This window comes from Triturus cristatus, chromosome 10 (assembly GCF_964204655.1).
Source record: "Triturus cristatus chromosome 10, aTriCri1.1, whole genome shotgun sequence".
Classification (NCBI taxonomy): Eukaryota; Metazoa; Chordata; class Amphibia; order Caudata; family Salamandridae; genus Triturus; species Triturus cristatus.
In genome coordinates, this window is record NC_140593.1 from 1,089,189,360 (window position 1) to 1,089,205,004 (window position 15,645).

The 15,645-nt window shown below is 43.1% G+C and overlaps 1 protein-coding gene across 1 annotated transcript in view; it reads left to right on the top strand.

Annotated features, from left to right (window-relative positions):
• LOC146796614 (interleukin-9 receptor-like) overlaps positions 1-10,648 on the top strand; it is a 113,300-nt gene extending 102,652 nt beyond the window's left edge. Inside the window, exons 7-9 of the mRNA XM_085630219.1 lie at positions 1,595-1,706; positions 2,587-2,671; positions 9,898-10,648. Coding sequence (XP_085486345.1) covers positions 1,595-1,706; positions 2,587-2,671; positions 9,898-10,371 — 671 coding nt within the window. The 3' untranslated portion in view covers positions 10,372-10,648. The remainder of the gene's footprint in view (positions 1-1,594; positions 1,707-2,586; positions 2,672-9,897) is intronic.
• The last annotated feature ends 4,997 nt before the right edge of the window (positions 10,649-15,645 follow it).

A 15,645-nucleotide genomic window follows, 5' to 3' on the forward strand; every position in this document is an offset into this window, starting at 1 on the left:
GCAAAGTGTATACTTTGGAGACGGGGTCTGGTGTACTCTTCTAACTCTAATCTAACAAACACTAGGTAAATGTATATTTAGGGAGGGCCTCGTTTACTATGCTGATTTCAGTACTGACAAACATTGGAACCTGAAACATTATGGGGTCAGAGTTACTACTCTAACTCCAATCTAACAAACACTGGATAAAGTGCAACTTCGGGGAGTCAGATTTACTATTCTTAACTCCAGTCCAAAACACGTTGTGGAAGGTGCATACACTGATGTGTCAAATATACTATTTTAGCCTCAGCCTAACAAACATGAGGGAAAATACATACATTGTTGGGGAGGCTCATATTTACCACACTCATGTAATAAAATGTATTTAGAAAATTATATTATAAATATAAATAGAATCTTTTAAAATCCTGAATATATAAAATATGTAAATACATTAAATGAACATATATGTCAGAATAACACAATTTTTACAATTTATAAAACAAATCACATTTACAATAAACAGTAGAATATGGCATGATAAAAAGAGAATATATATATAAAACACTCGCTACCAAATCCTCAAATGAACCACACAGCCCAATATTAAAGTTAATTAAATAATTTAAAAAACAATTACATGTCAAAGCAAATAAATAATATATAAACAATAACACATTAATCAAATAACATTAGTTGATAAAATAAAAATGATTACCCTCCCAATCTTCAATAAACCCAACAACCAGAAACAAATTGTGCATTATCAGATTATTTTCAAATATTTAAAAATGAAATTCACAAAACGTAAATATTAAATATAAACTTTACAATTAAAACAATAATATTTTTACCTTCAATATTTTGGGCCACCATGTATTTGTAGTCACAATAATTTGACCACAATATTAAGGCCCTACGATATGTTTGTGTCAATATTTAGGATGCATACCTTGGTTTAGTACCTGACTCCCAAAGTCATCTACTGAATCCAAGAAAATGGTATTGTATTCTGTATCCCAACTTCAATTCGATGCTTGGAAGATTACTCACTGTTCTCTAAACCTGTGAGAGCTTCACTGGCTTCCCCTGCAGGGAAGCCTGTGGCTTAGGTTGCTGTGCTTGATAATATACACTGTACTAAATCTATAACATCCTTGCTAATTATCAAAGAAAGGTGCGAGAAATCCAAAACCAGGTTTTTGTAATAGAGCACCAGACACACAGAACAAATTTCCCCTGACTTCCATAATAAGTCAACGCTTCTAGATTTTAGAAAGAAGCTAAAAAAACAACTACTTCTGCTTTATCTTTAAGGATTCCCTTTCAAAATTTTGTATTTTTATTAGCAATTCATAAAAAGTGTTCACTTTCCATTTTAAACTGTTTTAAACTATTTAATGTGAGGCGTTATTATTATTTTTTCTCTATAGTGCTTTTGATCCTTTGGGCAATGTCCACGCTCTAGATAACTGATAAAAAATATCTTGAGGTTCTTCAGAGCTTTAGAAAAGGGGGTAATGCACATCTTATTTCACATGAAGAAAAGAATTTTCTGTACTAATTAGTCACTGGATTTCTAATGAAATAATTTTTTTAAATATTTTGGTAGGTCCTTCACAAGAAGATGGCAAGTTGAATAGCAGTCACCTTTTTATCCTCCTCCTTGTTCCAATAGTGTTCATCATTGGATATCTACTTGTAAACTTTATATGCCCTTCAAGGTATTGTACAATAAAAATAAAAGCAAGATTTTTATAGCGTTTCAGCAATAGGCAGAATGCATCTAGAATGTCATATTAAAGGTATAACTATCTTCTAAGCTAACCTGTCTAAGATGTGCTATTTTAAATGTATTTATTTTTTATAATAAACAAGATTATCAATATCGTTCACATTGATACTATAGCAAGGATACTCCAAGTTGTGATAGAGGTTCTGAATGATTGATGGTGTTAAGTTATGCTACTGAATCTTTGAATATGTTTGCCAATATAGCAGGAGTTTCTTCAAAAACATATGTTCTACACAAAGGACATTAGAGGTTATTACCAAACAAACAGTTAAATTCATGCAGTGAGAACAAAATTCAGAAGTTCTAAGTGTTATTTGTAAGAGTCATGACGTTTTTCTCTGCAGTAAGTCTAGAATGGAATCAGCAAGGCTATGTCAGTAAGCCTAAATGTGGTTCATTAACTCGTGTTACTTTGAACAAGTGTTATAATACTTATACATTCACACATTAATTACTACAGAACAAATTTAAAATTTCACAATATGACAAAAGTACAACTTCCACTGCTGAGAAAATATTTTCTAATACCACACAAACTCCATTTTGGAACTCATTTAAAAATAATCCCTTCCAAAGAAAACCATATGCAACATCTCCATTCAATGGCCTAACTGCAACAAACGTGATGTTATCTTGAATATCAGATACAGCTCCAATCATAGAAGAAATGTAAAACAAAAATGTTTTTATTTATGTCCTTACTGCATATTCAAAGTGTCAAAATGTTACATTTTAAGGTATAGTAACTAAAATAATAAAGACATACCTGAAAAAATGCAAATAATAAAAATGGTTCATTTTCATTCCAGGATACAAATGTCACTTTGGAAGGATATACCAAATCCAGCTAATTTTTTCCGTCTACTTTACAGTGATCATAATGGAGATTTTCAGGTAGATTACTAGCAATATTTTCTTATTAATTATCATTATTTGTTCAGTTCTTAATTGAACACATTTAGCCTAAGAGCTTCATGCCACAGGTTTAAAATAAGAAACTTGTAACATACATTAAATCACAAAAACAATCATATCTGTAATGGAATGAACAGTAATTTATTGAATTCCAACATCTGGTACACTCCCACCAGTGGCTGCAAGTAGCTAACAAGTAAAAGGGTGAGTTAATAAGTGAGTGGGCGAGTGAATGAGCGGATAGGTGAGTGAGTGCGTGAGTGAGTGAAGACGTCAGTTTCAAAATTTGTGTGCAAGCCAAATAAAACTGTATCTCTTCCTTGTTTCATAGCTTTTTCTTTTTAACTAGGATTTTAATATATTTTAATATATATTTGCATACATTAGTTTTTGTGAGAGCAAACATAGCATTCAAACAATATCCAGGAGAAGAAAGGCAATTTTGGAAGATAGAAGGATTGAAATGGAGGAAAAGGGGCGTCTGTTCTGATAGAAGCCAGGGGTCGGGAGTCACCTTTTGTTAAAAATTAAATAACACTTTGTTTTGCTCCATACATCCTATTTTTCAAAATATCACCTTCTAAAGACCTTTTTTGAATGTTTTTGGGTAAAGATGGTTTTGAATTTCAGCCTGAGGCAAAAACTACTTTCAGAAGACAATATGCCCCAGATGTGTATCTGAATGTACACTGGAGAGTTGTAAGTTAGTATATCGAGCACAAAAGTATCATACTATTGCAGTCACAATATCGACTACAGAAATATTGTGAAAGTAAGTATATGGATGTAAATACAAATTTACTACTCTTAACTCCACATATTTAAAATTTGATATCCTTGTAGTATACCCTCTAAAGACTCTCCACTCCAGTGGCAAATGCTTGTGTGCCATCTCTGTCTGATAAGAAGTAGACTGGTTCATTCGACTCAAAGCAGTCCGCTCAACTGACTACAAATGCAATGAATCCCCTGGAGATACCTTGCCCAAATGCCACATTAGATATTAGAAATTCTAAAGAATGTTGAACTCGTAGCACTCTTGAACAGCTAGGAGTCTTAGCTTGTCTGTACCATTACAAATGTGGACCTGTGGTATTTGAGTGGGCAGCCCCAGATTAAAAATGAATTGTGCAGCCCCACAGCTACATAGCTTCGTCTTTGACTCTCTGGATTGGATGGTGTGAATCCACTCATTGACTAGACAGCTGCTGCAATACACATTGTCTGGACAGGAGTAGATTTTTCGTAGTGCGACATAATTATATCACAGCCCAGAGAGAGGCAATTACTCTGAGCTCATTCTACTTTATTTATTATCTTGGAATGTATGTAAAATATACATTAGTAAGCGCTGCCTCCTAAAACCATGGAAAGTGGATTTTCTTAGGGAGGTTCCAAATTGTTGCTTGCTTCACCATTGCAGAGCTGTGAACCATTTTAAGCAGAAATCACACCAACCCACACAATAACACTTTGATCCTAAAATAACCAATCTTCTAGTTGTGTACTGATAATATATGTTTATATTTTCAAGGGCTGTCAGAGTGCATTTTACAGGCCTCACTGTTTTCTCCCGTGCGATGTTCTTTTTTTTTTTTTAACCCTTTTTATTGGAAAACATAAGCTTTGTACAGTGTATAGTGGAGAGAAAGTTGACAGTTCTTAAACAATTACAGATCTTTGATTTGTTGTAAGTCATAGTGGGTATTTCCCAGCAATTCAAAAATGGAGCTTTTACGGCACAAACATTTGCAGCATGCACAAATTTGTCCTCTGAACCCATCCTCCCCTACTCCCAGGTAGCTCTCCCTCTGTTCTTTCTCTGCCCTTACTCCCTGTATTTACGCCATGCCAAAAACACTTTCTCTCACTTTCTGGAACAGCCTCTTGCTTTGTAAATCATTTGTTCTGCCCTCTGGCACCAATCCAGATCCACATCCCATTCTGCTATCTCTGAGGGGGCCACAGCACCCCACGATCTCTCTACATTGCTCTTGGCAACCCCCGTTGCCAACTGTAGCCAGATCTCTGTAGATGTGGGCCACTTCGCTTCCCCAGTAATCCTTATGAGCAGCCATTCAGCATGCAGGGGGACTCCAATGACACTACACAGGTCATTTTCTCCTTCACTCTGACCCAATAGCTCTGTATAAGTAGGCACTCCCAGAGGATGTGGAAAACCATGCCCTTCCTCCCCCGCCCCCTCCTACACAGTGGAGTTTCCTCTCTGCCAATTTTATGTAGTAGTGTCTGTGAGTAGTAGGACCTATGCAGTATTTTGAATTGGACCAATCTGAATTGAGGTGAATGACTATGTCTCAAGGGCTCTTAAGGGCCTCTATCCAATCTTCATCTTAAGGTCCCCCAGGTCTCCCTCCTGCTCTAACTTTAGGGAGCCCAGAGGGTCGGGGGAGTTGTTGCCCAGTTTGCTATAGATCCTTGACACCCCTTTCTCTGACAATGCCTCAGTGAATATTCAGTCCTCGAGAGGGGAGGATTCAGGTATCTGCTCACCTTCTTGTAGGTGACAACGAACGGCATGCCCCAGTTCTAAGTTTCGAAATCACACAGATTCTGCTAGAGCATACTCCTGGCAGAGGTCTTCAAATCTGATAATGGCTTGGTCCCTCCAGATATTCCCCAGATGTTGTATGCTTATGAGTTCCCACTTTGAGAAGTCTTTTAGTCCGCCCACCTCAGACAATAATCGACTATGCCAAAGGGGTGTCAAACTGGTGAACCTCCCTGTCCTGCCCCAAAAACCTGTGGAATCCCTCCAAACTCTGACCACTGTCTGTGTGAGTTGCGGCATACCTTTGTTGCTCCTTGCACCATACAGGTGACCTTTCATATCCTCCTCGGCCATAGCCTCTCTATCTACCATGTACACCGGGTCCCAGCGGTCCTCGAAGACCCATTCATTAATCACAAGGAGCTGTGAGGCCCAATAGTATTTTGTTTCCATTCTCTGATCCTCAGGCAAGCAGCCGTCTTTGCATGCCTTCTAAAACATTGCAAGCCTAGGCTTAGTCATAACATCCACAAGCCCCTTGAACAGCTCAACGGCAAGCTGTTGTGGCCCAGTGCCTTCCCCGACTGGAGCTTGTGCAACGCTTGCACCCATTCTTCTTACCTCAGATCCACCTCCAAGGGTTCACACTCCTCTCCAGTGAGTTCCTTAAGGGAGACATCCTTGAGGAGATCAGTGCAGCCCGCATCCGTCATGGAGGTCTTGGATGCATAGAGGGTCTCGTAGTACGAGGCCCAGGCCTCTGCTATATCTGCATTTGCTGTCTGCGTGTCCCCCAAACGGTCGCATATTTCAAGTATCCAGGATCATTTCTTATCTCGCTTGTCAAGCCATGCAAACATTTTACAGGCTTTATCCCCCACTTCTTATATGCATCGCTGCGTTGCCAGTGCATACTTACGTACCAGGTCTTCTGCAAAGGCCGGCAGGTCCTGTTGGTGAAGCTGTAGTCGACGCCAGTGTCCCACAGCCTACCACCCCTCTGATCCATGTGATTTTCAATGTTGAATTTGCATTTCTTGGATCAAATAATTTAATAATTTCATCTTGAAACATGAATTACAATGAAAACACGTGTAAATCAACTGAAATATATTTTGGGAGGATTACAAAACACTGTTAATATATATATATATATAGACTGTAAGAGGAGGAAGGAGTGGAAGAGTACAATCACACTAGGAGGATGGAGTTGGTACATACTCTCTTTAGAGATGGTAATGAGGCCCCAAATGGATCTCCTTCAAGCCCACACAGCCAGTGCTAAAAGCAAAGCCTCTGGCGAGAGCCAAAGAAGACTGTTTATTATAGGAATAATATATTCATAGCCAGGTTATGAGCCAGCCTGCAGCATGCAGTTTCACTTAAGGAGCAGGCATGAGGAATGAGCAGCGCTCCCTGCGCACCGGTGGTCCTGGACCAGTGCTTGGACCTTTGTACACAAGTCAGTTGCTAGAATGAGACAATAAAAAGCAGAGCAGCTGTCTGTCTGCTGACATGGGAATAACCTGGATACCAGATTTCCTCATTTGCTCTTAGCCCAGAATAAATTGTGGGTGGCAGATATTGGGCATCGCCAGTAGGGGCATATTTGCAACCGAGTATGCTTTTGCTAATGGGAAGATATGCGGGTAGAACGGATGTATGTCGTTACAACGCACACTTTTACAACGCATGCACTTACAACGCATTTTTTACAACGCACAATCCATTACAACGCATGACATTACAACGCAGGACACTACAACGCATTTTTAACAACTACCTTTACAACGCATTTCCATTACAACGCATACTACCTTTACAACGCATACCATTACAACGCATAATATTAAATTGCATTTAAGGTAAGTATTACATAGTATAGGGGTAAAAATTACTATTCTAACTCCAGGGGGTGCAACAGTAGGGTAAGTGTTGGATAGTATAGGGTTAAAAATTACTATTCTAACTCCAGGGGGTGCAACAGTAGGGTAAATGTTGAATAGTATAGGGGTAAAAATTACTATTCTAACTCCAGGGGGTGCAACAGTAGGGAAAGTGTTGGATAGTATAGGGGTAAAAATTACTATTCTAACTCCAGGGGGTGCAACAGTAGGGTAAGTGTTGGATAGTATAGGGGTAAAAATTACTATTCTAACTCCAGGGGGTGCAACAGTAGGGTAAGTGTTGGATAGTATAGGGGTAAAAATTACTATTCTAACTCCAGGGGGTGCAACAGTAGGGTAAGTGTTGGATAGTATAGGGGTAAAAATTACTATTCTAACTCCAGGGGGTGCAACAGTAGAGTAAGTGTTGGATAGTATAGGAGTAAAAATTACTATTCTAACTCCAGGGGGTGCAACAGTAGGGTAAGTGTTGGATAGTATAGGGGTAAAAATTACTATTCTAACTCCAGGGGGTGCAACAGTAGCATCCCCCCTTCAGCCGGAGGCTCCTTGCCTGCGAGCCTTTGATCAGATCTCCACGGAAACTTTTTTAGAAACCCTGAAAGCTGTAAAAAGTGGCTCACCAGCGGACCCTGCTCCCATCAGTAAGATGAAACTGGTCGCCCCCACCATTGCCCAACCCTTCACCAATCTAATAAACGCCTCCTTCAGGAGTGGCGCCGTGCCAGCCAACTGGAAAAAGACTACGGTCAAAGCCCTCCTAAAGAAACCCCACCTGGACCCTCTAGACCCCTCCAACTTCAGGCCGATTTCACTTCTTCCAGGGATTAGTAAAGTGGCTGAACGAATAGCTAACAAACAGCTATCCTCCTTTTTGGAGTCCAATCACTTACTACGCGACTCCCAGACCGGCTTCTGACCGGGCCAAGGCACCGACACCGCCTTGCTCGCAGTTGTCGAAGAGGCGAGAGCCATCATAGACGCAGGAGGATCAGTGGCAGTGATCCTCCTCGATCTAAGTGCCGCCTTCGACACGGTGGACCACTCCATCTTGGTCCACCGGCTGAGCCAACTGGGAATCACCGACTCAGCCCTCGCATGGATTAAATCCTTCCTCGAGGGAAGATCATTTCAGGTATCAGACGGCTTTTCCACGTCTAAACCCCTGCCTATGCAGTGTGGGGTCCCTCAGGGCTCTTCCCTTAGCCCCACACTTTTTAATGTCTATATGGCCCCCCTCGAAGACATCATCACTCCCTTCGGTGTCAAGTCAGTGATGTACGCTGACGACACCCAGCTGGTGGTGTCCATTAACCACTCTGACTCTAGCTTAGGAAACCTCGCCAGTTGCCTAGAAGGGATCTCACAATGGATGTCGGACTCTAGACTCAAGCTCAACGGCGACAAATCCGAAATCCTCCTACTGGGCAATCAACACAAACTACCCGTAAACCTTTCCTGGCCAGCCTGCATGGGCACCTACCCTACTCCCAAAACAGAAGTCAAAAGTCTAGGTATCTGGCTTGACCAGGACCTTAATTTCAAAACCCAGGCCAGGAAAACATCAGGGACCTGCTTCGGCCTAATCCGTATGGCCCGTAAGATCTTCCACCTGATCCCTTTCCATTCCAGGAAGTTACTGATGCAGGGACTGGTCAACTCAAGACTTGATTATGGTAACATCCTATACTTGGGAGCCCCTGCATCAGTCATTCAAAAACTCCAGGTGGCCCAAAACGCCGCAGCTAGAGTCCTCACGGGAACCAAAGCACGGAACTCGGCGAAACCTGCCCTCAAGAGCCTACACTGGCTCCCAGTAAAAGAGCGCATTACGTTCAAAACGCTCTGCATAGCGCACAAAATCCTGCAAGATAAAGGCCCCCCAATACTCAGATTCCTGATGAAACTTCACAAAGCTAGCCGTCACCTAAGATCTGATTCACTTGCACTAGCATCCATCCCGAGAATAAAAAAGGCAAGATCGGGCGGCCGCAGGTTCGCCTATAACGCGCCTAAGCTATGGAACTCCCTCCCACTACCCATGAGGAGTGAGCAGAATTTACTATCATTCCGAAAAAAATTAAAAACCTGGCTCTTTCCCTAAACATTTTCCTGCACCGACCCCACTTGGAATAAACTAGGTCCTCTTAGCGCTGGGATGCCCAAGGGTAGCTATGCGCTCTATAAATCGACATCCAAATCCAAATCCAAATCCATAGTATAGGGGTAAAAATTACTATTCTAACTCCAGGGGGTGCAACAGTAGGGTAAGTGTTGGATAGTATAGGGGTAAAAATTACTATATTATGCGTTGTAATGGTATGCGTTGTAATGGTAGTATGCGTTGTAATGGAATGCGTTGTAAAGGTAGTTTTTAAAAATGCGTTGTAGTGTCCTGCGTTGTAATGTCATGCGTTGTAATGGATTGTGCGTTGTAAAAAATGCGTTGTAAGTGTAGTGCGTTGTAAAAGTTGCGTTGTAAAGGTTGTTCCCCGGGTAGAACTATCTATGGAACATATGATCTTGCAAATGAAGAATGCCACCTTCAGAATGTGAATGCCCTCATGTCATATCTTCTATAATATCAGTGATCTTCCAAGTAATGCACGTGACATTAACCAACATTTTTACAGCCATTTTGTAATCCAGCCCTATATATGTTACAATTAAGGTCCACTTAGTGATCTCTGCAATAGGACTGTGCAACAGCCCACATTGAATTGTGTGTACTATACCTTTTGGGTCCTAAAGTCATATCTATTTTCTTTGTGTTTACAACTCTTTAGGACTGGATCAGACCACGAGATGCACGTGTCCACGTCTTCAAATCTGAAGGTGATGCAGTGCAGAAGGAACAGAAAGAACTGAAGCCTTATTCTACAACATTTTCAGATCCTGAAGAAGAACAAATTTCCTACATCACTTACATCCAGCCACTCAAGAATAACAGTACCTTCTCAGATCTGCCCGCCACGGCAACCCTCCCGTGTGCTGACATCGATTATGTGGGAGTCAATGAGTCCCGAATGAGTTTGGTATCATTTTTTAGAGAAGACCTCTGTATTCTGAAAAAGACTCAAATTACCTCCTCTTGCTCTCAAAACAATCTTAGTTACTTAAAAGTTGATTCCGTTGACCCAAACCATGCCATAAATTTAGAAGCAGAAAAAGAGTCTTTGATGTTTCAGGAGTTGTCTCAGCCTGAAGGTTTCCCTTCCTACAGGGATGAGTATCCTGCCTTAGTAAGTTTATCCCCATAGTTTAATAAATACTGAACCTTTGTCCTTTGAAGTGGGCATTCTTGGCAAAAAAAATCAATTGCTGTGAAAACTAAGATCTCTGGAACTGCTATACTACAAGTTCCACAAAGGAAAGTGGCACAATAGCACCCAACACCAATCCTAGTAACTAAAAGCAGCGAGGTTGGTAGAAGTGACAACAGTTATAAATATGGCACTGTATGCGTGTGTTTAGCGGAGACTGGAGGTGTGCCTATCGCTGGTTCTTGGCTTCTGTGTCCACCTATATTAAACAAGCACTGAGAAAGTCAATATGGCTGAGTTATATTTTATGAGTGCAGGTTGTCCTTCATTGATGGGGAGTTTGTGTGACGGTGTGGATTGGTTTGCAAGCGAATGGGACAAGGCTTCATTTTTTTGGACGGCTAGATGAATGAGTAAGTAACTGAGGGCACAGGTTGAAGGATCAGTCAAAGACATTCATGAATGGATGGGTGATAAAGTACATTAAGGGGTGAGTAAGTGCACGGATGGATTAATGGGCGAGCATGTATGTGCAGATGAATGAGTCTTTTTAGGTTTTATGACAAAGACACTGTCAATGCATTTGTCAACCTTTACTCCCTTTTAACAATGGTAGGGTGCGTTCTGTTCCCTGCTATGAAAAAATACCCCGAATTCTCTTCTGTGTTTTCAGCAGCAATTTTGGATTCAGCTGTCTGTATATATAAACATATTCATAGAGACCATTAATCATTCATTTTCATTTTTAAGAAAAATGTTTATTAGACTTTCTTTATCATAAACAACAACTTCCAAAGAAAGTAACAGACACCTGTTGAGCTTTATTTAGGATAATTCTCTCCTTTATGACGTACAAGCCGGCTCCCATCTTCTGCACAGGGCTACTTAAGTAGTCCTAGTAGCTATTCTTAATGGCACAGAGCATAACACAAGGACACGAGGGTTCAACTGCACTGTTCGTCCATGATCTTTCTGCTGCTGTTGACACTTTGGGTCTGAATTAGAGCTTGGCAGTAAGGGTACTCCGTTGCAACTGCGACATAGTACTCTCTCTGCCAACTCCTTGGTCAGTCCGCCTGACGCACAGGCAGGAAGACCTTAACTATGACAGCGACGAAGCCTACTCCAGCTCCATCGCTGACATACTCCTCCGATAGCCTGATGGAGTACAGGCTATTGGACTTATGGCCATTTGACTGCCCGCCCAACTTAGAGCGGGAAGTCAAATGGCCAGATTTACTTTCCATTACCGCGGCGAAAAACCTGGCAGTAAGGGTCAGTGAAAACCTTCAAAGACCCCCACACCACGGGAGACAACACCCATGGTGTGGGGGTCATTAGTTTTTGTTTTTTCAAAAACAAAATCCCACTGAAGGATTTTATTTTTAAAAAACCAAAGCGACTTGAAAGCTTGCCGGGCGGCAGTCATGTTTGCAGGTGTCTTTTAACCTATTGACAGGAGCTCCTGCTAATGTTAACTGATGCCGACAGGGTCATACATCACTTGATGTGAAGTACGGGTACTCCATCAGGGCAACTGAGGATTTTACTCCATCCTCCTGAGGGAGTTAAGCCTATCCTCAGAAATCTAATTCAGGCCCTTTGTCTCTGGATATTCTGCTACCTAGAATGTGTGAGGCTGTTGTGAGAGGCAAAGACCTAAATTAGCTTTGCCTTTCACACAAGCAGATTGCGTGATAAGCAAAGACATTAATTGGCTTCCTTTCTCACAAGCAGGTTTCATACTGTGTGCCTTGGCTCCAATAAGGTCCACTCCTAAGAGCATCTCCTGTGGGGTGCCTGAGGGATCTTCACAGCATCCCACCCTTTTCAATCTCTATATTGCCCCTGTTGGGACAGGAAGGCCCCCAGCATGGTACATGGGTGTGTTCCTCTGCCCAGAGTGCTTGCCTGCTTGTGTATTTGGTAACTTTACTTATTTTTGGGCCCTGGCGTCATACAGATCTAAACAGAAGCGCAAAGAGCTAGGCCTGCCCTTGACTATGCAAGCCTGTGCACTAGTCCTGTGATCTGGAGGGGTACACGAATTGTGCCCTCAGAATGGACAGAGGACTTCTGCTTCTGTCCTCAATTTAGCTAGCACATAACGTAGTAGTGGAAGCATACTGAGTTATGAGAGCGATAGTGTGAGCAGTCTTTTGATCTGTTTCTGAATGCCTAGAACCTTGCACTGATATCTTGAGTGGATATCGAGTGTATGTAATATGTAGTGTGTGTGAAGCACACGTGCAGTAAGACTCTGTGTGGAAGCGAGTCTGCGTACTGATGCCAGTGGGGTCCTTTTTTGTTTGCCCCTGGTTTGGCATGGCACAGGCTGAATGATGAGGACAGGTTTCTCAGACAGTTGAGCACTGTCTGCAATCCTGTCACTGGGGGTGGAGATCCAGACACTAAAGTGAGAAGGATGGGGACAGACTACTGTGAGAAATTGGGTTGTTAGTTGACTGGGGCGTGAGCCCTGGTCAAGTAGCAACCACAATCCTTGTCAGGGTGAGGTACAAGCCAACCCCAAATTAACTTGTATTCAGCACTCTGGTAGCTTGGCACAGAGCAGTCAGACTTAGCTTAGAGGCAATGTGTAAAGTATTTGTGATACACTTCAAACAGTACCAAAGTAAAAACACATCATAAAAGGTTCCCACGCCCGTCTGGAAGAATATAACAGGATTTAATCAATAAAACAAGACCAAAATGACAAAAATCCAATCAGTACAACTGGGGTTAGGAATTTTTAAAGAGTGAAACGAAAAATAGCGCCATAAAGCACAAAGCGCCAACCAAGGCTATCTGGTCGCACTGGACCAGGACAAAGTCACACTTTCAGGCTGACCGCCATGAAGCGCATGTCGGCTACAGTTACCCGGTTAGGCCCGCTGAACTTTATCTTCTCAAATCCAAGCCAAGAGTCCCATTCGCGATGGAGAGGGCCGTGAGGAGCAGAGAGGGTGTTGTGGGGGGCTGCCGCGAAGAACCAGCCAGTGTTGCAGGCGGGAGTAGCTGGAGCATGGCGTTGGTGGTCCCCGCTAGTAGTTGATGCTGTAGCATGAAGAGGTAACTTCTGGAGCTTCGTGTTGAATCACAGTGTGAGCTGCGAGGTCTTGTGTGAATGGGTTCGTACGCGTCCGTGAAAAGTCCAAAAGCTTGAATTCAGCTCCCTTGAGCCACACCAAAGGTCCTGGGCCTGAGGGGTACCACTTGAGGGTCAGCAACTCATTGCAGCTGGGTCCAGGGACCGGTGCAGGATGTTGGGGAGCCTTTTATGTCCCTCAGATCAGAAGACCAGCCTACTAGCCCTTGGAGTTACTCTGAGAACCTGGTTTCAAGGGTGAAGTTGCAGGTCCAATTCTCTTCTCACCCATGCAAGAGGGCAGCAGGTCAGCACAGCAGGGCAGCAGCTCCCTCAGAGCAGCAGTCAATCAGATTGGCAGTCCTTTCAGCAGCACAGCAATCCTTCTTCCTGGCAGAGTATCCACAGGTCCAGAAGTGTACTGTAAAATTTGAGTCTGAAGTTCAGTATTTATACACAATTGCGCCTTGGAAGTGGGAAGAAGCTTCAAGAGGCATGCCTTTGAGGTGCACAGAGGCCCTGCCTTCCTGGCCCAGGCTCCTGACTAACTACAGGGGTTATGCAGACCTTTCGGTGGGGAAAGGACAAAGCCAATTTAAGTGTAAGTGGGGCTGGACCCAGCTCCTCCCTCCCATCCTGTCAGTGATGGCCCATCCAGGCACACCTAAACTCCCCATTGTGTGTGGCTGTGGCTCTCTAGAAGGAATACACAAAGCCCAACTGTCACTCCCACCCAGTCATGTGACTCAGAGAAAGGCTGCAGGCACCAAATGCTATGGCAACAAAAAAATGCCAACTTTCTAAAAGTGGTACAAAAGGGGGTGGTGGTGATGAATGGAGCATCAGAACTAATCAAACACTCACACCCAGTCAAGAGATCTGGGTTTGATCCATCACCGTTCTTTAGCCCACTCTGCCACCCCAGTTCAGACATGGCCATATGCAAATCAGTCTGACCCTGTGCCTCATGGGAACAGTCCAGCCCGAACTGCCAAGCCATGCCGTCCCTGGACCGGAAACAAGCTTCCTAGGACCGGTTTCTGACATTTCAGCCGTCTTCAGCCAGGCTTGCTTGAATCCAGTGGCAAAGTGAGCAAGGGACTCACGTCTGAGCATACCCTGCCAACTTATGGCGAACAAAGCGGTACAAAAGGGGGTGGTGATGAACGGAGCATCAGAACCAATCAAACACTCACACCCAGTCAAGAGATCTGGGTTTGATCCATCACCGTTCTTTAGCCCACTCTGCCACCCCAGTTCAGACATGGCCATATGCAAATCAGTCTGACCGTGTGCCTCATGGGAACAGTCCAGCCCGAACTGCCAAGCCATGCCTTCCCTGGACCGGAAACAAGCTTCCTAGGTCCGGTTTCTGGCATTTCAGCCGTCCTCAGCCAGGCTTGCTTGAATCCAGTGGCAAAGTGAGCAGGGACTCACGTCTGAGCATACCCTGCCAACTTATGGCGAACAAAGTGACATTTTCAAAGTTCTAATTAAAAATCCGACGTCACCATAAATTAGGATTTTAAATTACTATTCCAGGGACACCAAACATCAAGGGGTCATCTGTAGGGGTGGGCGGAGTTCACGGTGTTCAACATTGCAGAATTTCACGAAATTGAATGAGTGATTCAGCGGCTTTCTGCCAGCACAAACTCCCTACCAACACCATCAAAAAGAGCACCCGCACCTCCGCTCAATCATGCATAGTCTCTTTCAACCTAACTCCGCAGCACGTCCTGCAGCCGCCACGAGATGCATTGATGTTTATTGTGGGCCACCTGTGATGCTCGATAAAAACACCATGGCAGCGCCTTCACTCAGTGGGGAACTGTAGCAACATTGCGAACCTGCTACCCCGCCTCCTGTGCCCCAAACCCGAATAGTTACGTTGCACAGATAAGGCCTGGAATTATATTAACAACACCTTAGACACATTCTGTTTCCACTTACTGCAGAGGGCTGCGCTGCAAACAAGAAGATGACAGATTATCTCCTGTTACTGCACATTGTGCAGCCTTATACTTGGGTGATTTAAATTTGCCTCCAACACACCGCCTCAGTCAGACTGCGCAAAGGAGAAGTCTAACTTGATGCGCATCGTGTGCATCTCATGATTGGCTCTGAAGAGTTTGGTGTTCCACAGAAGCACATCAGCACTACTAGAGTGCATTACTTGAATG